The 23,231-nt window shown below is 38.5% G+C and overlaps 1 protein-coding gene across 7 annotated transcripts in view; it reads left to right on the top strand.

Annotated features, from left to right (window-relative positions):
- The window catches only part of nav2a (neuron navigator 2a), a 251,668-nt gene that overhangs the window by 167,829 nt on the left and 60,608 nt on the right, over positions 1-23,231 (top strand). For 5 of the 7 annotated variants that reach the window (XR_006372495.1, XM_044135719.1, XM_044135739.1 and 2 more), the window contains exons 4-11: positions 2,729-2,801; positions 3,450-3,693; positions 4,665-4,721; positions 6,211-6,344; positions 17,043-18,186; positions 19,062-19,171; positions 19,252-19,360; positions 19,682-20,095. Coding sequence is in view for 6 of the 7 variants with exons in the window: in XM_044135719.1 (XP_043991654.1) it covers positions 2,729-2,801; positions 3,450-3,693; positions 4,665-4,721; positions 6,211-6,344; positions 17,043-18,186; positions 19,062-19,171; positions 19,252-19,360; positions 19,682-20,095 (2,285 nt within the window). In the remaining variant the exon portion in view is untranslated. The remainder of the gene's footprint in view (positions 1-2,728; positions 2,802-3,449; positions 3,694-4,664; positions 4,722-6,210; positions 6,345-17,042; positions 18,187-19,061; positions 19,172-19,251; positions 19,361-19,681; positions 20,096-23,231) is intronic. The other 2 variants (XM_044135764.1, XM_044135730.1) reach the window with 1 other exon arrangement.

The raw sequence follows: 23,231 nt of genomic DNA on the forward strand, positions 1-23,231 counted from the left end.
GGGCCTGAAGGTGAAGACCACAGTGGTGCCTGTGGTCATCGGGACCTCGGGCAGTCACCCCCAAACTGGAACAGTGGCTACAACAGATCCCAGGAACAACATCAGACATCTCAGTCCAGAAATGTGCAGTCCTAGGCACAGCCAAGATACTGCGCAGAACCCTCAAGCTCCCAGGCCTCTGGTAGAGGACCCGAGCTAAGAGGAAGAAGAATCACCACCCGCGGTGGGTGAGAAGGGAATTTTTTATATATATATATCAATAAACCGAAAGGATTAACCTCCCATGGCCAGCTGAGCTAGTTTGGCGGTATCAACTAACTCACTCACTCTTTGGTTACCTAGCAACAACATTCTGGATAAGAAGCAGTTTCAAGTCCCCCACCCAACTTTGGTTACCTAGCAACAACCTTTGAGTAACTTGCTCAGTAACAGTTTAACAGTTAAGGGCCTCATAACTGCTTAAAGTGAAAACTGAGGATAAATCAGGAAATGTCAGTCCAGTTTGGCCGTTTTTCAGATATTTAAACAAAACAAAAACTTAAATAATTATTGATATTGAATTATATGAAACACTTTCCGTACATTTTGTCGAACCTTACGTTCACAGAAAGTCAAGTATTTCACAAACAACATTGCAACAAAGCTTCTTTTTTTTCATTTTAATAAACACTGGAATTGGAAGACATTTTAAATATCCAAAATAAATAAACAAAACAACAGAAACATAAATCAAACAAATTATGGAGTCTCTGTAAGCAAAATAGTTTTTAAAAAATGGTCTAGTTGAGACAACAGCAGCTGAATGAAGACTTTTGTCATCTAGTTTTTGGTAGAAAGAGAAAAAAACTTGCAAATCATTTAATTGGAATTTGAAAAAATTGTTTTAATTGATTTATTGCTTATAGCGAGTCCAACATCCAACATGACCGTCCAACATTTGGATGGTTTCTTTCATCCAAATGTTTTGCTTCATAATTGTAGTGGACAAGAAGGACCAACATTAAAATAGAAGTAAGCTTCACTTTGGTTCATGTACCATCATTGAATTTATTTATTTAAAAGTTCACATGATAGAAAATGTAAAACTCCCTTTTTGTTTCAGCTTCTCACCTCAAAGTCGGAAGCAGGAGAGTCTGTAGGTCAGGCTATATTTAGCTGCTGCATATTAAGTGTAATCATGTCATTAGTCGCTGGATGAATGGCACCCAACTGCTTTCTGCCCACACCCAATGGAGTTAATGTGTAGTTTACACGTGTTTTACTTTTTATATGGCTCTGAGGATTTATTTTTCCATGTCTAAGTGTTCCAGGTTTTCCCAACTCTCAGATATTCTTCACCTTTTTTAAGGTTTCTGTTAGTTTGTGTCTATTTGTGAAGCCGGTTCTGTAAAGTTCTGCTCATCTGAGAGTCTCATGTCTGGCCAGCTTGTGTAATGTAACATGAGGAAGGAGTGTTTTGTGCCGTATTGATATCATTCATGCATCACCCTTTGTGTTTACTCATCGCCTACAACCTTTGGTCATTCCCATTTAATAACTTGTTTTATGTGGTTTGCTTTATAATCACGTGACCCGGTCATCAGATTCTGGGCATAATGGGTCAGACGATCCCGAAACAAAGCCAGTCTGCCTATCAAATCCTCCTGTTGTCCAATGGCAGCTCAGCAGGTTGCCAGGGCTGTCGTCATAGCAACTGAGCTGCAATAGAGGGGTTGTTTTAGTTTAGAACTGCTGACACATGTATGTTGATTTTGTTTCACCGATGTCATCAAAAGAAAACACAGAATTTAAACAGTCGTTGCACCAAGACCTCCATTACCAAACACACGTTTTAACAAATTTAGTTTAAATAATCTTATATCGTGGATTTGAGACCAATGGTGATTTCATGTGTGTTGTACTTTAGAACATAGTGTATTTTGTTGTGCAAATTGGAATTATAAAAATAACTTTTCTGACTGTAAGCAAGCCAATTAAAAAAAAAAAAACAAACATTTCAGCGCTAGGATTAGGTGGGTTCTTTTTGGTGGTATTGAAATTAGTGTATTTTGCATGATCACAAGCTTCTACTGGCAGAAACGACAAAGAAGACGACAGGAAGTGGTTGGAGGATAATGGCGTCACACAATTTTTAACGACTTCTCATGTAAACAAACTTATTCATGTATTTTAGTTGCATTCATTATTTCATAGAAACATAATAATAATAATAATAATAATAATAATAATAATAATAATAATAATAATAATAATAATAATAATAATAATAATAATAATAAATAGATGACAAAATGCCTCCTGAAATGCTAATTTTGAGCAACAGGACAACCTAATAATTCCCGTGCTAACTAATGTTATGACACAGCCAACACCTTTCTGTCTGGATGTCTCTACATGTTCCACAAATTTACAGGCTCATATGAAACATATTCATTTTTAGAGCTCCTAAAATATGGAATCCTTTAAGATCAGATCTTTGGGCTTTAATATTTCTTTATGGTTTCCCATAAATAACTTCACGGACCTGATGTATGACTCGTTGAAATGTTTTTGCTTTTCTTCTTTGCCTTAATGTTGGCTGATAAGCCATCTTGACTTGACTTCATGTCAATTTGGTTAATACTCTAAACATGCAAAGGGCAGAGCAGCCTTATTCCTCTAATACATGTAAATCAGAATGTAAATATGGAGTCTGTGTTGACTTGCTCTTGTGTCTTTTCCTCTCCAGATTGAGAACATTGATGTTTGTTTGAGTTTCCTGGCAGCTAAAGGAGTCAACATCCAGGGTCTGTCTGCAGAAGGTGAGCTCGACTGATGCATGACCCTCAATGGTTTGTTTTTTTACTAATTCAACACTTCACATGTTCTACTTTCTCTAAAATTGAGTCTGGGGTCCTCCAAGGTACAATCCTGGGATCCCTCTCATTCAAGATGCTCCCACTACCTCAGGTTGTGAGATTAGTTATCAAATCTATGCAGATGATACTCTACATTACAATGTCACCAGGTGAAATCATGCTGAAAAGATGCTTTGAACAATATTTTATCAATATTTTTTTCAGCTGAAAAGAAAAAAAACTGAAGTTATTATCTTTGGACCTAAAGAGGAACAATTTAGTCAGTTATTACAGCCAGAAACCGGGTGTAGTGATGGACTCAGAAATGGACCTTCAGAGATACATATAGACAGTTACAAAGTCGGCCTTCAGTCACCTGAAGAACATTTCTGGGGTTCAGGTCCAAGCAAGGTCAATAGAAACTCATTTATGCGCTGATCTTTAGTCAAACATTGGAACACTGATCGATATATTTAACGTGTTAAAATGTAATGTCTGTTATTGGTTTTCACAACTGTTGACTGATGTTTTTTAATGTTTTCACAGTGTAAAGCAGTTTAAGCTGCTGAAATGTGCTACATAAATAAGCTGGATTCTCTGTGTGACCCTCAGAGATTCGTAATGGGAATCTGAAGGCGATCCTCGGCCTCTTCTTCAGCTTGTCCCGCTACAAACAGCAGCAGCAGCAGGCTCAGCGGCAGAACTCCCAGCCCAGCCTCCCGCCGGCGGCCCAAACCCAGAACACACACCCTCCCCTGAGCCAGCAGAGCAGCGCTCCGGCACAGCTCAGCCACTCTCCGCATGGGACGCCCGCCCTCACAACACAGAAAGCAGCACAGGCCGAGATGCAGTCCAGGTGAGGCTGGTTCGCCAAATCAGTGCAGATTAAAGCTGCAGTGTGTAACTTAAAAAAAAAAACAAAAAACGTTTTTTACATATTTGTTAAAACTGTCACCTTGTTGTGACTGAAAATATAATCTCGATTGCCTTCTGAAGAAATGCACCAAAAACAACCAATCAGAGCCAGGAGGCGGGGCTTAATGCTGTCAATCAACCCCATGAACATGCTAACGGTGGAACAACAATTTATGGCTCCAGAAAATCTGCCGCCATTGTTGGCTACGCTTAGGTCTGTCATGATTACATATTTTGCTAAACAATAAATTGTCCCAGAAGTTATTGCAATAATCCATAATTTAACACTGGAACTAGAAGACAGTTTAAATATCCAAAACAAATAAACAAAACAATAAAACAAACAAATTATGAAGTCTCTGTAAACAACATTGTCCTTCAAAATAACAGCTAGTTGAGACCAAAACATCAGCCTGAAGATTTTAACGATCTAGTTCCAAAGGACAATTCAAAACTAAAATTGTCTTTCAGTGAGAGAAAAGAGAAAAACAATAAATCATGCAATTGGAAATTACTGATATAGTTTTGATTCATCATGTGATTAATTGATTTATTGCTAATTGCAACTAGCATTAGCATAGCCTGTCAGGAATGCTGAGCTTCATGATTCAATCATCTGATTGGTTGTTTCTATTTAGCACTGGAAGAAGACAAATTATCTGTAAATTGTCACGACAAATTGACACTTTCAACAAATAAGTAAAAAATATATATTTTTATAAAAATGACATACTGCAGCTTTAACCAGGAGACATGAGTGGATGAAATGTTGTGCTTCACTTTCTTCAATCCATCATTTTGACATTTCTATCTTCTTGCTCACATTTCATATCATTTAAATTTCTAAACATGACTTCTCTCCCGTCCTCCTCCACGTCTCCCGTCTCTTTTCTTCTTCTTCTCCTCCTCCAAGGATGGTTGTCAGAGTAAACTTCTCAAGTTTTCCATTGGTCAAAAAAAGAGCTCTAGGTCAGCTTCACTTGCTCTCCTGATTTCCTGCCCTTTCCTTCACCTCACCAACACTTTTATCTGGAATTACACTGCAAAAACACAAAGTCTTTCCAAGTTTTTGTCTAGTTGTTAGTGTGAATATCTTAGTACACTTAAAATAAGACTAAAGTAACTTTTTAGCAAAATATATTAACTTGTTTTAAGTCAGTAATTCCTTAAAATGCATGGAAAAGTATTGGCTCCATCGGCAGATTATTTCACTTATTACATTTTCATCAATATTAAGCAATTATTGGCTTAAAAAAGCTCATATTTCATACTAAAAAGTTACTTAGAAGTTAGTTTTGCCTTATTTCAAGTCGACTACAATGTTTGCACTAAAAATATTTGGTAAGATTTAATGTTTTTACAGTGTAGAAAGCTAGAAATTGCCTCTAATCAGAGATAACTTATTTTTTTCAACCATTATGAGGTTTCTATTGTTTCTTTGTCTGTGATTAAGGGCAATTTCTACTACAAGCACCATCAATAATGCATGAGTGATGGTGCTCCACAGATAGAAACTAAAGCTCCTGGCTCCACTTTCAGAGGGTTCTTGTCTGTTTCTGGCATCACGCCTCATTTGGCCGGTCTGCTAAATGGGCTGTAAAAGACCTTTAGATAACCCTTAAGTAAGTAAGTGTGTGTGGGTTGGTTTTCTTGACAAGAACATCCCCCTCTCCCCTATATAATGTGACATTAATAATTAACACAGAACCTGCAGCAGGGATTGTGCGTTTGAAGTGATGCGTGACAGAAACTTGCCTTTGTTCTGTTTTGTTTGGTTCTGTTGACATTTTGTCAGATTCTCAGCATGAATTTTACTTTAATGTAATAAACTTTCCCTTTGAAACTGAATGTAAGGTCTGGTTTTGCATGCAGCCCGTCCCAAAATGTGATTTGCTGCACCTGCCTCCTGTAGACACTACAGACCCTGAAATGTGGTTCAATGTCTCCATCTTCTGGTGAACTTGTGTAACTACAACTTGAGGATATTACTGTTAGATTCATAACACCTGGTTATTACAATGTATTTATGTGTATTTTAATATTCAAAAGGTGTGTTAAAGGTAATAAACTATTCAAATATATTATTTTTATTAGCAGTTATTCTGAATATGTTAAAATTTGTTTGATTGTTGATCAGATCCAGATGTTTTTACTTAAAGTATATAATATTTGCAATAGTATGTGGAAACGAAATAAATTTTCTCTTTGTTGTTTGACTGTTGCATCAAACAACATATAACAGATGTACTCATAGGAGACTTTTGTAAGAATTTGAAATGTACAACAGTTCTTGCTGACCTTCCTAAACCGGTTCTCACCTGTTCTGTGAAAAAGTCCTTTTTTGTGTTAAATCAAATGTTCACATGTCTAAACCTCCCTTGTGAAAGCTCAGATGTCTGGCCTATTTACTCTCTTCTTCCATTGTTTTTTTTGTTTTTCTTCCTGATCTGCTCATCAGACTTCCTGGCCCGACAACAAGGGTGTCCACTGCTGGCGGTGACGTCCCTCCCAGAGGCTCGGTCAGCGCTGCTGGGAACCGGCGCAGTCAGGGCTGCAGTGACAAGACCAAAGCAAGTTTACATCCGAACAAAGGTGAGAAACTTCATAAATGGATCTTCCTAGAACTTCATCTTATATTTTAACAAAAACATTGGTTAACTTGTTGTGATCATAATTTTTCTTTTATTTATTCTTAATTCCAGTAATGCTAAAAAAAAACGTGCCTGTATTGTTGGGATTGTTGTTTTACTGTTTTATCGACTGTTCAATGAAAGCATCAATAACTTTAAAAATATGCTTAAATGAATTTGCAATTTGCAGTTTAATTATGTTAATCACTCTTTCTGTGTGACTAGTTTAGGAAATTTCAACCTTATTTTTAACCAGTGGCACACCTAATGCTTTGTGGATGCAGAAATTAAGAAAAAGAAATCCTGTGGCAAACGTAATGCCAAGTATTTTTATTTAGCCATTTTATTAGCATTGACATGAGTCATCTTTACAACGGTCCAAAATGTGCTCAAGTGGCAGGTAAAACCAGAAATAACAAGGGCCCCAAATACAGAACCCTGAGGTACACCAAAATGAAAACAGTTTAAATTTACAACTCTTATGTCCATGGTGAAACTTATAACAGTGAGACCAGTATGACGTCTCACTCACATAAGTATGTAAAAATTTCTTATCATGCACTGCATTCTAAAAATAAAATTATGTGGCAGAAGTAATGCCAAATATTTTTATTTAGATTTAAACATGCAGAATATGTTTGTTTTTTTTCTTTTATAACTTTTGAGGCCTAAAAGAGATTAGCATTGACATGAGTCATCTTTAAAACGGTCCAAAATGTGCTCAAGTGGCATGTAAAACCAGAAATAACAAGGGCCCCAAATGCAGAACCCTGAGGTACACCAAAATGAAAACGGTTTAAGGAAGCCCTATAATTTGAAGCAGCCGCACAGAAGGAATGATCGGAACGATATGAGGAAAACCACGGTGAGGCAGGGCGCGATACGGCGGCCCAGTACCTCGACCTGACGTGGTGGTCAGCGTATCAAAGGCTGGGGTTCGGTCCACCATAAGGACAGGACATTCTGTGTCGCTTCGCACCACATCATTCTGAGAATAGCTGAGGACTTTTACTGAACCCTGATTGAAATTTATGCTGTTTTTATTCAGAGATGCAGTAGAAACGAAGAACGACTCCCCTAAAATACTTATGGTTCAGCCCTTATCATTCTGCTGCAGCCGTCTGGAAGTGTTTATTTTACAAGAAGCAGCACTCAGTTTTGGTCGAATTGTTAAGCCAGGAAAGAAAAGCAAGAGGAACTAATGTTCTTCTGCAACCCCTGCAGTTCCTCTGAATCCTTCCAGCACAGCAAACAATGACTTAAACAAACTATAAGTTTGATATCAGATCGTAAGTTTTCTCTCTCCTGTGCGTTTCCATTGCAGACTTAATCTTTTTACAATCTGTTTCAGGTATTTGGCAGCAGATTTAGCATAAATGGTGCTTGAGGCGACGGTTCAGTGGACCCGACCTTTATATAGACTTTGTTAGTGTCCGACGTCTAAACTCATTACCCAGAATTAAACAGGGAGTTTTGACCGCCCAGAGAGAATGGGAGAGAGAGAGATGTCATTGTGTTAAACAGTGCCAGGCTAACACTGCAAAAACACAAAATCTTACAATTTATATTAATATATTTCAAATAAGACAAAACTAACTTTCCAGTAAGATGTAGGAGCTTGTGTTAAGTCACTAAATTGTTAATATTGATAAAAAGTAATAGTTCAACTGGCAGATTATTTCACTTTAACAAGACGTTTTTCCATGTTATAAGTGAAATAATATGACTGTATATGGAGTACTTTTTCCATTAATATTAAAGAGTCATTTATGAAAATCAAGCTCCTATATCTTCCAAAAAAGTTAATTTGTAAGTTGGTTTTGTCTTGTTTCTAGAAAAATGATAAAGTCTCGTCTACTTAACAACCCTGAACGAGAATCAAACATGGAGAACCAACATTTAGCTTCATATTGAACAAATCTGGAACTCCACCCAGAACAACTGGGACCTGCATTTAGTTTTATACCTCACTAATCTTACCAAGCATGGACAACCCACATGTAGTTTTATCACAACAAGAATCCAAAGAAACCCCCATTAGTTTCTATATTATGGACTTAGTATTTTTATTTTTATTAAACATGGGGAACCAATATGTAGTTTCATACTTTTACTTTGTCTTTCTTTTGGTTTGTTGTTTCGTTTGTATCTTCTTCTAATTCAGTAAAGCACTTTGAACTGTCATGCTGCTGAAAATGTGCTACATAAGCAAAATTACCTTGAGCTTGATTGACAGCGCTAAGACCCGCCCCCTGGCTATGATTGGTTGTTTTTGGTCGGGAGCGCTGCAGTTCATCAGCAGCTCAGGAATTGACCTTTTCACAGATTATCTGCCTCATGCTATACTGTAACAACATGGTGCCAGTTTTAAGAAATACATAGAAAATATCTATTACATACTGCAGCTTTAATTGATTTTTTATTTGCTTTTAAATAAGTCTGTCTTAGTTTAGATCCAGAAATAAAGAGTCTCTTCGTTCACATTGAATAAAGTGAAGCTGTTTTGCTGAAAGGTTTCACATTATGCTGAATAAAGGTGGCTTCTGTGCATAAAAGCAGCAGTAAATGGTGTCAGACTGGGATGTTTCCAGTCAGCTGATGGGCGAAACATGAATGAAGCAGATGATCTCAATTACCTGCAAACTGTCTGCTGCTCAGACTCTCAGGAAGAGCAGAGTGGAAATAAATGAAAAAATGTCCAACATACTCCAATAAAGGAAGAGTTTTTATAACCATTCAAAGGGAGCGCATACACTGTAAAACCTAATTAGTTATTTTTAATTAAAATGGCAGTATTATGTATTAGTGCCGTTTTATAGCACAATCAAGTAACTTTAACTTCAGTTATAAAAATGCTCTATATATCAAATGTGACTTAAAATAAATTTGACTTTGTAATTTAGTAACTTGAAATTGGAAAATGCATCTGTCTCTTTAAGAAGCTCCTTCTCTTTCTGTAGCTCCGCCTTCAGGAAGTCATCACAACATGATCCCTCTATTAACCCTTTAACAAAGGATTTTTACCAGCATTTCACTGAGAAGTAGCTTATAACATGAAATGCAGAATTCCACCAGATGTTTGCTAATTGCTGCTGGCTAGTCTGAAGGAGCTGACTGAGGGAGGGCCGCACTGGGAGGCGTTTTTCGCATCTGAATGGTTGCCATGGAGATTAAAAGATTTCTTTAACATCCATGAAAGAATCAAGGCAACACTCCAGGTATGCTTTTGATGAGGACATAAAATTATAATGTAACAAAAAGCTCAAAAAAGTTAATTTTACATTTTTAAAAAAGCAGTAATTATTGACTTGAAACAAGCTCCTATATTTTGATGAAAGTTCTACGTAAGTTTTTTCTTATTTTAAGTCTATGAAGATATTTGGACTGGAAACTAAACCAAAAATGCTTTGTAAGATTTTATGTTTTTGCGGTGTACCTCTGCATTTTGTAATAATCGGTGGAAAATATAATAATGCTATTACATATTTTAGCATAAAGAATTGCAAAATGGATTTTCAGATTTTATGACATTATTACACATGGTGTAGTTTCATTTTAGGTTGCTAAAGAGAAACACCACACTTTTTATTTGTAAAGGTTGGAAACTGTTCCTGTGTCTCTCTCCTTCCAGTTGGTAATTACATGCTCCTCTATGTTAGCCTAACAAATTAAAGCCTTTGGTCGTAACATGACGAAGTGCGATAAAGTTAGAGATATGATGGCTGTGCAGAGTTAAAAATGACCGCAGTAGTCCTGTTTCCAAACTCCGCCCCTGTCCTGTCTGCGGACCACACTCCTCCTCCCTGAACGACACTTTCAGTCTCTCCTCTCCTCTGCTGTCCATCTTCTTCCTTCTCTACTTTACTTTCCTGCTTGATGTCTGCAGCACCAGCCAGGTTTGTCAGCTTCCACTTCTAATTCCCCTCCAGAAATGGTTACTTTAACAGATTTATAAACTTTAGATTAGCTTCTTCCTCCCCCCCTTTTGAGGTAGCAACCAATCTCTAATTGTGGCTTTTTATAGATTTTTTTCCTAACTTGTAATTTTGCATGCATGTTTAAAGCGTTGCTGCTGCAGGTTCAGATGTTCGGGCCGGAGCTGTTCTGTGTCAGCGGCTGTGACACCAGAATGAAGTCATGCTACCAGGCGTCCTGCTCTGCTCTCTGTTTAATAGGAGCTGACAGAATCTGGGTGTTTGCTAATTTACACTGAGCACAAAGAGCGCACTGCAAAAACTCAAGATCCTACCAACTGTTTCTGGTCTAGTTTCTATTGCAAATATCTTACAACTGACTTTTTAACATGATATATGAGCTTGATTTCAGTACATATTTCCTTAAATTGATTTATTTCTAACAAAAGATTTTTTCTATGTTGTAAGTGAAATAATAATACCTGTGGTACTACAACGTTTTCATCGATATTAAGGAATTATTTACTTTAAAATAATCTCCTTTTTCATGCTAAAAAGTAATAACTAACTCAGATCAAAATATTAAAAAAATCTTCCAGTGGGACTAGGACACTTTTAACAATATTATTATTTTTTTTTTTGTACTTTAAACAAGTTCCTGTCTTGGTAAAAAGTTACTTGCAAATTAGTTTTGTTTTATTTCAAGGGTATAAAGATATTCACAGTAGAAACGAGACCAAAAATACTTTGTTTTTGCAGTGCAGGGAAATCCATATTACATATTAAATATGTAATATGGTTTACATCTTAAATAAATCATTATTTGCCAGATATTCTTAAAGCTGTTGCAATGCCATGTAGATTTTACAATAACTGAGGGCTATTTTCACATCAACATGAAGTGTTTATAATGCTGTGGATTCTTTTTAGCCTTCTCCTGACTGATACCTTTTGTACAAATACATCCTTTGTAACATGTTGGCCAACTCTGGCTTAAACCAAACAATACAAGTGAGTAATATCAGCTAAACTGTTTTAGGATGTGAGAACTATATTTCAGGTCGTCTTGAATAAAGTTTTAGCTGAAAGTTGTGCACATGTATGCAGTTATTGCATCTTTTTAAAACAGTTTTATCCAAAAATGCATTTTTGTTCCCTGAACACATCTACTTGTTTCAGAAAATGTCTTTTTAAATTAGTGAAGTAATCTGCCAATGAAACCAGGACTTTTACTCAATATTTAAAAAATTATTTACTTAAAACAAAACTGAAAAGTTACCTGCAATTTAGGTTTTTCTTATTCCAGGTGTACTAACATATTTGGACTAGAAACCAGACAGAAGTACTTGTTAAGATTTTGTGTTTTTGCAGTGCAGGGTGCACCTGTGTGTTTCTGTGTGGAGTTTGGACGTCTGCTCCCTTTACTGAGTGACTGGCTTTCTGATGAGCTGTGGCATCACTGTTTGAGTGTATTCATATGGACAAACTTTAAAAAGGAAAAAGGAAAAGAAAAAAATCACAAAAGCTTCCTGTCCCTTTTGCTTTTTGGAGCACAATGCGTGAGGAGCGAGAGGGAGTCGTCTGAAATCGGATACGGAAGCAAAAACCTGCAGGGTGAAAGTGGAGCATCAGTGAATGAGTCTGTCAATACGTAAATATAATGCCTTGTTTTATTCTGGATAAACTCAATGATGATTTTTTATTATGATATGTTTTATATCATAATAAGTGCTATTCCATCAGAGGGCAACATGTCAAGTCAGTGGGAAATGGATGCTAAGTATGGGTGCGATATATGGCCTTAAGGTTTTATTACAACATTTTGTGGTTTTATTGTGACAACAATAAAAGTGACGATAGGAACTACACTGCAAAAACACAATTCTACCAAGTATTTTTGGCTGTTTTCTATTGCAAATATCTTAGCAGCGCAAGTTACTCAACAGGTTGTTGCTAGGTAACCAAAGAGTTAGTGAGTTAGTTGATGCCGCCTACCTAGCTTAGCTAGCTAGCAGCTAATGTATTTCCTCTGCCTACATCCCCCAGAATGCTGTGTGGTTCTGATGTAATTATCTGTTGATATTGATCATGTGTCTATTGCGATATATATTGTTATTGATTTATTGTCCTGACCTACTTCCTGTATGTCCAAGCGATTTGTTCCCGAGTCGGGCAGTAATGTCTTGTGACTGGTACAGTCATGACTTTGGCAGACTTTTGATCCGAATCACATCAGGCTCATCAGCGGATACCACTTTTCTTTTTATTGCTTGTTTTCCAGACTGCGTCTGCCTCAGTTTCTGGCCCTGTAGATGTACACAGCTACAACCGTTTCTGCTTAACCTGGCAGGCGTGCTCAGACATGTATGCACAGACGGTTCGAGTGCTGACACTGTGTGAAATTGCAACCCCTTTTCCTCTGGTGCAGACAGGCTTGAACACATGCATATTCACAGACGCATGAGTGTGACGAGCCGTGAAAAGAACTTTAAAATCGATTCTGTGTGAATCCTGGAGAGGCTTTTATATTATCCTCATGCGGAGAGGAGAGGACCCAGACTTAGAGGATGTTCAGATGTGTAGGGGGTCGAGGAAGGGTGGTCTGCTTTTCATTTTAATCTCTAATGACCGCAGCAATTAAGCAGTTAAGTCAAACACTTAAATTCTTCCAACATGTTTCCTAAATCAGCAAAATGAACAAATGTGACCAGCGCATTTTCGGGATTTGGCCTCAGGCTGCACGGGGTCACTTTGTTAGTGACCCGTTGGCTAAACCAGATGAGGAATAATTTGTTTATTTTGGAAGGAAATTGCTTCCTTACTGGCTTTTTTTGCAGAAAATGAAAGACAAAAACATATTGAAGTAGAAAATCTAATTTTATGGTCATTGGTATGAGCCATTTGTTTTTCTAGTTTATAGTATAAAGTGATTTGTCTGACACCAGTCAAATAAAATATGTATATAAAAAATGCAGTACCACATAAAAAAGTTGAGTTATTTTTAATTTAAAATTAAAAATAACTAAAATGTGAAGTAGATTAACTGGATAACCTTTGACCTTATTGTTTTGAAACATTCTGGGTATTTAGTAGAAGCGGTTCTGGATCTGAAGTAGTTTTGCAGAGTACCAGACAAACCCATTCTTTCATTCATTATTCTTCAGGTTACTGTCTCGAAACAGGACTGGAATCAATCAAAACAACGTAAAGTTTCACATAGATCGCTGTGGAAGAGTAAGTCACTTTAAAATGTACAATTTTTAAAACGTCTTTTGGACAAACAAACAAGAGCAAAAAGTAAGTATTTGCTCCACTTATCTTTAAAGTTATAGGAGGTGTATTGTGCAAATTATTCTAGCAAGATTTTGAACTGCCATTTTGGTTTTTGTGGCTCCTGAGAACAATCCAAACACTTAAAAAAAACACTCACATTGACAGGTTTTAGCAATAAATTAATGCTTTGTAGTATCTGAAATGAAGCCGATTCAAAAACCTCCTGACTGTAACATCACAAATCAGCAGGCTCTGCCCGTTACCTAGCAACCCCGGAAACCTAGCACGTTACCTAGCAACCCCAGCAGGCCAGCTGGTTACCTAGCAACCCCAGCAGAGTTCCAGAGTTGTCTGGTTTTACAGCTGTAAAACGGTTGCTGGAAGGACAAGTGTTTTTGTAGTTGACTCACCGTTCAGAAACCACTTGATGTGTTCTTGTTGGTTGCGCAGGAGACTCTATTTCTGCTTTTCAAAGATGTACGGTTGTATAACTGCGCCATTTTCATATGGGAGTGTAAACGTTGCATTTGGACTGCATGCCTAGCAGCAGCTTATTTGAATTTAAAGTGACAAGATGCCCCAAAACAGCTCAGAAGTGTAGTGAACATGTCTTGTATCGCCCATCAACCGGCCCTAACCTGTTCAGCGAAGCATAACAGATCTGATCAGAATCCCAAGTTAATCAATTTTCTGTTACTTTTCACTCATAACTCTGGAAAACATATCTATCTTTTCCCGACTTGGCAGCCTAACTGGAACATTTCAGTCCTCATCGCTTACGGTCCGGTCTTGTCGGTGACCCGCTGGCTCCAAGTCAAAAGCCTCCCAATGCCCAACTCATCTCTCTCTGTTCCTTTCTGACACAAAATCCAAACTGACCCAGTTCTGTGGGAGCCCGGACCTTCCTGCTGGCCCACATCAAAGCCTCATTCACCCCAAACCTGAACTGATTGGCCCCTTGGTCCCCCAACTCTGCTCGATGTGGTTCCCATCTTATTCAGATAGCACCAATAGGAAGCCAGCTATTAGAAACCTGACCCACTTTGTTAATAGCTAACTACTAGCGCATCTAATTGGGCCCTAATTACTTCCTAATGGCTGCTTTGTTCCATGCTGCTCACATTAAACGCTGAAGAGGAGGAGAAAGTGAAGGCTGCTTTGTGAGAGCCGATTTCCAATTAGGACATGAAAGAACTGGCAACATGAATGAAAGGGGAGACCCTCATGAAAATGTGCATACATACATAAAAGTGTGGTTGTTTACTACTATGAATGGTGTGAATAAAGCATTCATTCTTTGGACTAATACTTTACATTGAGTGAGATGTAATTCAGAAAAGTCTAAGTGTGTAGTTTCACTATGCCTTTTATTTAAATACTTGTCCAGTCATTTCTGATGATAAATGACATTTCTCACTAGGCCTGTGCAGCAGTATCCTATAAATCGTTATTGAGACAAGAAGATATGAAGAGGAAAGCTCTTAAAAAACAAGAATGTGGCTCTGCACTGCAAGAACACAAAATCTTACCAAGTATTTTTAGACTAGTTTCTATTGCAAATATCTTAGCACACATATCTTATACAATATGACAAAAATAATTCATAAGTAGCTTTTCTGAAAGATGTAGGAGTCACTAATTCCTTAATGTTGATTAAAAATTACTAGTTCCACCAGAATATTATTTACTTCTTCATCAATTTTAGAAAATTATTGACTTAATTCAAGCTCCTTATTTGTAAGTTAGTTTTGTTTTATTTAAAGTTTACTAAGATTTTTGCACTAGAAACTACACCAAAAATATCTGGTAAGAATTTGTATTTTTGCAGTGTAGTGTAGGTTTTGCCTGAAATTCAAAATTACAATCATGGTTTCCTTTTTTCCATAACCAAAACTGTGACTTTTTTAATCGGGGGGTTTGTTTTTATATCTTGGTTTATGCACAATATAAACAGACTATCCAAATCATCTCTAGTTTCCACTTGTAATCAGATAACAGAACAAATAGATCATGTAAACTAGAGAAAAACGGCTGCATGAGAGACTGAGGATCTTGTCTGTGTTGTCTCATGCAAACTATGGTGGGGGTCTTCATCCGCCCAGCTCAGGCCCTCGCTCTCTCTCTCCCTCTCTCTCCGGCGGTTGGTGTTTGAATATTCAAATGTTGCCGGTTGGAGCTGCAATCTGCATGTTGACAACCTCAGAAACCCTCAGGATAGTTTTACTTTCAGACAGGCTACAACTTTTAGCAGGAAGGTCTGTGTTTGTTTTTCCTCCTCCAGCTCCCGGTAAGTTTGCTTCTTGAGTCACATGGCGCAGATTTACGCAGACAGGAACTAAAGTAAGGTGTTGCGAGATGTTGTTTCTGTTTTCAGAGGAGGTTGAGATCACGTATCTTGCTGGGTTTTTCTTTTTTTGCAGAGCAGAAGGACTCTGACCAAAAGCAGGCCTTATAAGTGCAGTAGCACAGCTTCTTGATGTGGCTTACTTGGCGAGGCTTGAAAGCACTCAAGTCTGCTCCTCACTGCTCTTCTAAACAGTTTATGATGGACTCACTTATTGTTATTGCTAAGGGTTTTTTTTTACAGCAAACTCATGGCAGGTTTATCCCTTAGCACACGGGTGTCTAAACTTTTTGTACCAAGGGTCAAACTCCCCAAGTTGAAGGTCCTCAGGAGCCAAAAGTAGCTTTTTTCTCCAATTAAAAGCGGAAACATAATGTTGTTGTGATTACTTTCTCCTTTATGTGCACAATAAATTAAACTTTAATGAAACAGGCAATAATATGACATTTGTCTGAATGATTTTTTTTTTTACGTATTTGTTAAAACTATCACTGTTGTGATTTTATAATATTAGACAGTTAACCCTAACACAGCAGGCTATGCTAGCTGCATAGTGATTGACAGCGCTAAGACCCGCCTCCTGGCTCTGATTGGTTGTTTCTAGTCTGGACTGGAAGTGGAAGTCAGAAGAGCTCAATTTTTTTTCCACAAATTATCTGTCTTGTGCCAAACTGTCACAACATTTTAACAAATATGTCAAAAAATATTACTGTAGCTTTAAAGATCTGCTGCTGTTGTATTAACCTTCCAGACCTCTCAGGTCTTCTGGTTCTGGTTCTGGTTCTGGTTCTGGTTTGGCTCTGCATCCCCAGAACATAAAGAAGCAGCATTCAGCTTCTATGCACTACAAATCTGGAACAAACTTCTGGAAGACTGCAAAACTGCTGAAACACTGATTACCTCTAAGTCTAGAATAAAAGACTTCTTTAGAGTTGCCTTTGATTAGATGAGTGTTTGCTTGATGATTTTGATGATATTTGACAAAATGTAATGTCTATTCATTGTTCCATATTTGACGACTGTATGATGTAAAGCACTTTGAACTGCTTGTTACTGAAAATGTGCTATACAAATAAACTTGACTTTAAAGTTCTTCATTATTTGGTAAAATGTCTGTTCTTTGGTGCAGATTCCTCGGAGGGCATGACCTCACAGCTCTCTGTGATGACTGAGCATGCTCCGTCGTCTGCAGTGACCGTCGGCTCCTCCACCAGCACCATATCTGCTACCTCCCACTTGGTTCCTCCATCTTCCTCCTCGGCCTCCCCGTCTACCGCCATTCCTCAACCCAACAGCAGCAGCAAACCCTGGAGGAGCAAGTCAACGAGCACCAAGCACACCAACGCCCAACCGCCATCGTCCACTAGCAACCCGGCATCAGCAATGCAGTCCAACAAGCCAGAGAAGGACGCATCAACCAAGGTTGAAGCTCCTCCTAAAGCCACCACCCAGAAGTCGATGCTTGAGAAACTTAAGCTGTTCAACAGCAAATCAGGATCTAAAGCGGCAATGCCCCAACCGGACGGCGCCGCCCCAGTCCGGACGCCTGTGGAGAGATCAGAAACCGGCTCCAACACTGACCCTTTAGAGGAAGAAGACGGCAACCTTCGACCAGGGATGAATGGGACATCAGCTTCGACAACCGCCAGCAGCCCCAAAATTGCTCTGAAGGGCATTGCCCAACGCACTTTCAGCAGAGCTTTGACTGCCAAGAAGGGTTCAGTGAAAGGCCTGGACAAGGAGAAAGGGAAGGAGAAGGAGAAAGGGAAGGAGCTGGGCAAACGCGGCCCTGATAGAACGGAGCTAAGGGGGGAGGAGCTTAAGGAGGAAGTAACGCCTGTTCCTCCGGATGTGGAGGCGTCCAACAAAAAGACGTCCAAAATTGCTAGTTTCATTCCCAAGGGTGGAAAAGTAGCCAAAAAGGAGAGTTCCACCCCAGCACAAAGCGGAATACCAAAGCCAGGAGGCAAAGTCCCGGGACCTGGGGGCAAAGCTTCTTCAGCAAAGGAGGCGGCGGAGAGGCCTCGGAGCATGCGGCTGGGCGGAGGCGGGATCGCCATGCACCGCGGGCCTCTGGAGAGAGACAGGGACAGCAGGCACTCCAGCTCTACCTCCAGCTTGGCCTCCACTGAAGGGAAGCCCGGCGCCGCCCCGGTGGCGGGTTTAGGCACTACACAGAGCACGGCCAGCAACACTGTCAGCGTGCAGCTACCTCAGACGCAGCAACTGCACAGCCACCCCAACACGGCTACTGTTGCACCTTTTATGTACAGGTAGGAGGCCGGATTATCCTGGGATTATTATTAGCAAACAGCACAAAGGTTTGGTTTTGGAGGAGGAGCTGTATGAATCGTTGTAAGAGTTCTGACTTTAATCTCAAAATTCAGACTTTTAATGTCAAAATTAAAAATTTGTTATTATAATTTTTACTTTTAATCTGTTCTTAAATCTCATAATTCAAATTTTTAATTTTACAATTTCTGTCTTATTTCTCAGACTTTTTGGAATCTCATTGAAATACATTAAAATCCAGTAAAACATATCAATTCTTTTGGTTGTAACATAACAAATGTACAGTATGAACAGAATTAGAAAACAATCTGTAACGCAGAAAGCTCATTTTCTTTTGTTTGCTTGTCAAATATATAATTACTCTTTGCATTATGTCAACTTTGCCTTTCATAAAGTATAATCTTACAAAGATGCAGAGAAGTTTTACTGAAAATAAACCAAGCGAAAGTGTTATTTCGTTGATAAAACTTTTTTTTGTGGATAAATTCAGATGTTATTTCTCCTCAGTGACTCTAACTGCTCTGCTCAGTGTTCATTAGTCAACAAGGACAAAGTCTGGAGTCGGGCAAAGAGCAAAGGCAGCATATGAGCGAGGCATTCAAACGTCACGGTGTCCAGCCGCACCGTTGTATTGATTTATCCTTCAAAGACAAAACGCTACTGAAGTCTGAGGCTTTAGCAGGCATTGGCTTCTCACCGCAGTCACAAGACTTGAAACGCAGCAGATTTAAAGTCTAATCAGGTTTATCCCTTCTTCGTGACAATTTTCTGAATATTAGGTTCCCCCTAAGTGCGCCATAATTCACAATCAATGATTTCCTCACTTTAATCACTCGCACAATTTGTTTTCCGGCAGAACACAAACAGATGGCGAGGGAACGGTGAACCCAGAGATCGGCTCAGTGGGAAGAGGCGGAGACGTTTCCTGCACAAAGACCAGCCAGACGTCCATCGAAGACCTTTCAGGTAGGCAGTCTCTGCTTCTGTCCAGAGTTTACATTTTAAATCTCAGTTTTATTACTTTTTCAAAACAATGTTTTGTTCAGGTGAAGACCCAGAGACCAGACGGCTGCGCACCGTCAAAAACATCGCAGACCTACGGCAAAATTTAGAAGAGACCATGTCTAGTCTGCGGGGAACTCAGGTCACTCACAGGTAAATAATAATGAAAATACTGATGATTGGGATTAAATATTAATCCACAACTGACTGCATTTACCTTCTCATCTTGACAAGGAAGCATCAAATAAATTTTATTTTAAGGATCTTTTTCAAAAAAAATTATGGTGATAATTCTCCGGATGCACCGATCCAATATTTTCACTTCCCATACCGATACCAATATTTGATATTTGATAATAGTTCTGTTAATAAAATTCCCATTTTTCTACTTTAATTTTTCTGTGTACTCAAATGATCTAAGTGTATACTCTCCTCTTGATTGTTTGTTGTTTAAATAATTTTTTTTCTGCTTAGCACTCTGGAAACCACCTTTGACGGCAGCGTTACGACAGACATCAGCAGTGGCGGCGGCGGATCGTCCGGCAACAACAGTAGCGGCGGCGGGAGCGGTCGAAGCATCCTCAGCCTTACCTCTGCCCGCTCGTCACTGTCACCATGGCGACTGGGGCAGTCCAGCCCTCGTCTGCAGGCGGGCGATGCCCCTTCTGTTGGGAACGGCTACGGCGGGCGAGGGGGGCGCTACCTGTATCCCGGGCACCTGCGCAGGCAGCTGGCCGGCAGGGGCGGCGCTCTGTGCGGCGTGGAGCTGGGGGACAGAGCCGGAGACGAAATGGAGCTGGACGGCCCCGCCATGGAGGTCACCGGCTACATGAGCGACGGAGATGTGCTGAGCAAGAACGTGGTGCGCCCTGATGATGTCACCAGTGGGTAAGTGGGTGGATGCAGCAGATTGTTTTACTTTTACTGTTTTGGTACTTCCATTTGGGTTTCTACTCCCTTTAAAATCCTTCAAATAACAAAACAGAATGTAATGTTACAAATCAGCAGGCACTGCCCGTTACCTAGCAACCCTGAAAGCCCAGCCGGTTACCTAGCAACACAAACTGAGTTCCAACGTGTTTGGTCGGCTGGTTTTCCCACTGTTTTTGCTGTATAATGGCTGCTGGAGACGACAAGCAGTGTTTTTTTTGTTGACTTGTCATCCAGAAACCTCTTGCTGCATTCTTGTTGGTTGTACAGGAGGCTCCGCTTCTGCTTTTCAAAGGTTGTATAATTGCTTATCCGTTTGGATCCATTTTGACATGGATTTAGAGTGACAGCTAAATATGAAAGGAACTGAAAAAAGGCAGAACAGATCAGACTGAAATGTCATTATCTAAGAATAACTTTGTGCAAATAAAAATATTTTGAATAGACCATAAAACTATCCTAACCTGTTCAGGAAATTATAACAGATCACTTTTAAAGGTTATTATGGCTAACTTAATATATATTTAATATATAAGTTCAAATGCGGGTCTTTTAATGGTTCATATACAGTTTTATAACAAACCAGAAGAGGGCAGTAGTGTTCCTCAATGACTGAACTACCTATACAGAAAACACACAAAACATTTGTGAAGTAATCTGCCAGTGGAAGTAGTACGTTTAAAAATACATATTAAGGACAGATTGACTTAAAACAGGCTTCTATATTTACTTAAACGTTATTTGTAAGTTATTTTTTATTTTTTATAAGTGTCATAAGATATTTTGCACTAAAAAATAGACCAAAGATTCTTTGCGAGATTGTGTGTGCAGCTTTTATAACAACATTTATCCACAATGATTCAAAGCCAACATGCAGCATGAACCATCAGATGCACTAATGCTGATCATCAGATCCACAGTTTATGTTTATTTCACAAAGCCACTGTCTATGTTATAACATGCTCTTTGCATATTTTGGCTGTTACACTTATCCAAAGCTTTGTTGTCATCATTGTTATCAGATGAAGCTGTAAAAGGCGCCACGTTGGCTTCAGACTGAAAGATTCAGATAAAGTTTGGAAAACATCTGCATGAGTTTGAACTGATTGTCCGTGGAGAATGTTTTCATACTCTGTTCTTTACTGCAAAAATGCAAAATGTTACCAAGTATTTTTGGTCTAGATTGTAGAGCCAACATCTTAATACACTTCAAATTAACTTACAAGTAACTTTTCAGCAAGACAAAGGAGCTTGTTTTAATAATAATTCCTTAATATTGATTAAAAAGTGCTGGTTCCACAGGCAGATTGTTGGAAAAATGTCTTACTGCAGGAGGAAAAATCTACCTGTGGAAATATAACTTTTTATCAAAATTAAGAAATTATTTACTTGAATCAAGCGTTTTTTCTTATTTCCGGTGTATGAAGATATTTTGACTACAAACCCAACTTCACTTGGAAAGATTTTCAGTTTTTGAAGTGAAAACACAAAAAACTGAAGCAGAAATACAGAATTAAACTCTGCACTGCAAAAAAATCTTACCAAGTAATTTTGGTTTTACCAAAACATTTTTTCCTGTTATAACTAGTATATAACTAGTACTTTTTAGTCAGATTTAAGGAATCATTCACTCCTATATCTTGGAAAGTTACTTGTTAGGTAGTTTTGCCTTTTTTCAAGTGTACTAAATATTTGTCCTGGAACCTAAACCATATAAACTTCAGACTTTGTGTTTTTGCAATGCAATGATTAAATAATATTTAAATGATTGTAATGATATTTTCTACTTCAAGTCCCTTTGAAGTCGTGTTTCTCATTTTTCTTCTGTTTTGAAGCCGTTTCTCATTATTCATACTTTTGACATCAGCATAAAGCAAAGAAAGTCCACAAATCCTCTTGTTGTTAGGATCCGGACCTTGTTGATGTCTGGACTGTTTCTATTGATGTTTCATCTACGCTAGTTAATGTTCTGTAGGTGAAGCGATCGTGTTTTTATGAAGCTTTAGAAAGAAGTGATGGATGATGGGGAAATCAGCTTTTATTTAAACAGAGACTATCTGAGGCTCTTTGTTGTTGGGTGTGTGTGTGGGTGTGTGTGTGAGAGTGTGTGGGTGGAGTCACCCTGTGGGCTAACCATTTAAAACACTCAGACTGATGATGACCTCCCACTTTCCTCTTCGTCCTCGGGACATTTTGCGGTTCCGTCGATCGCGAGCGCGTCGGCATCCAGCACAGACGTAACTGGTTCTTCCGCACCGGAGCTGGGACGTTTCCCCACAGAGGAGGAGCTGGTTTTAACTGCTTCACTGCACTGCAAAAACACAAAATATCACCAACTGTTTCTTCTAGTTTCCTGTGCGAATGTCTTAGTACACTTGAAATAAGAACTTACAAGTATTTAGCAAGATATTGTTGCTTGTTTTAAGTCAATAATTCTTTAGTATTGATGAAAACGTTCCAGATTATTTCACTTATGACTAGTACTAATACTTTTTCATCAATATTAATTGATTATTGACTTAAAACAAGATCTTATATCTTACTAAAAAATTACGTACAAGTTAGTTTTGTCTTATTTCAAGTGTGCTACAAACTAGACCTAAAACACTTGGTAAAATTATGTTTTTTCAGTGCGTGGCACAAAAAAACACAAAAAACACTGCAAAAACACAAAATCTTACCAAATACTACATCTAGTTTTAAGCATAAATATCTTAGAACACTTGAAAAAAGACTGTAATTCACTGAAATGAGGAAAAATGTCAAAAAAAGTTATTTAAAGTGTACTAAAACTTTTGTACTATAAACTAGACAAAAATACTTGGTAAGATTTTCTGTTTTTGCACCGCTGCCACCATGGCAGAACTTTTTATGGCATTTAAAACAGGGCAGGAAACTCCCAACTGTTGTAAAATCTGCAGGGAGTTCAGCCCACCTTGAAAATCAACCCCATGGTGAAATGAATTGCTGCTCTTTCCAACACTGGAGATCCATTTATTGAAAGATTAACTGGGATTATACTGTACAAGGAGGAAATGTGACACAGGTAAAATGAAAAAGCAACCATCGAAATAAACTTTCACCAATTCAGGAG

Source organism: Gambusia affinis, linkage group LG02 (assembly GCF_019740435.1).
Source record: "Gambusia affinis linkage group LG02, SWU_Gaff_1.0, whole genome shotgun sequence".
Classification (NCBI taxonomy): Eukaryota; Metazoa; Chordata; class Actinopteri; order Cyprinodontiformes; family Poeciliidae; genus Gambusia; species Gambusia affinis.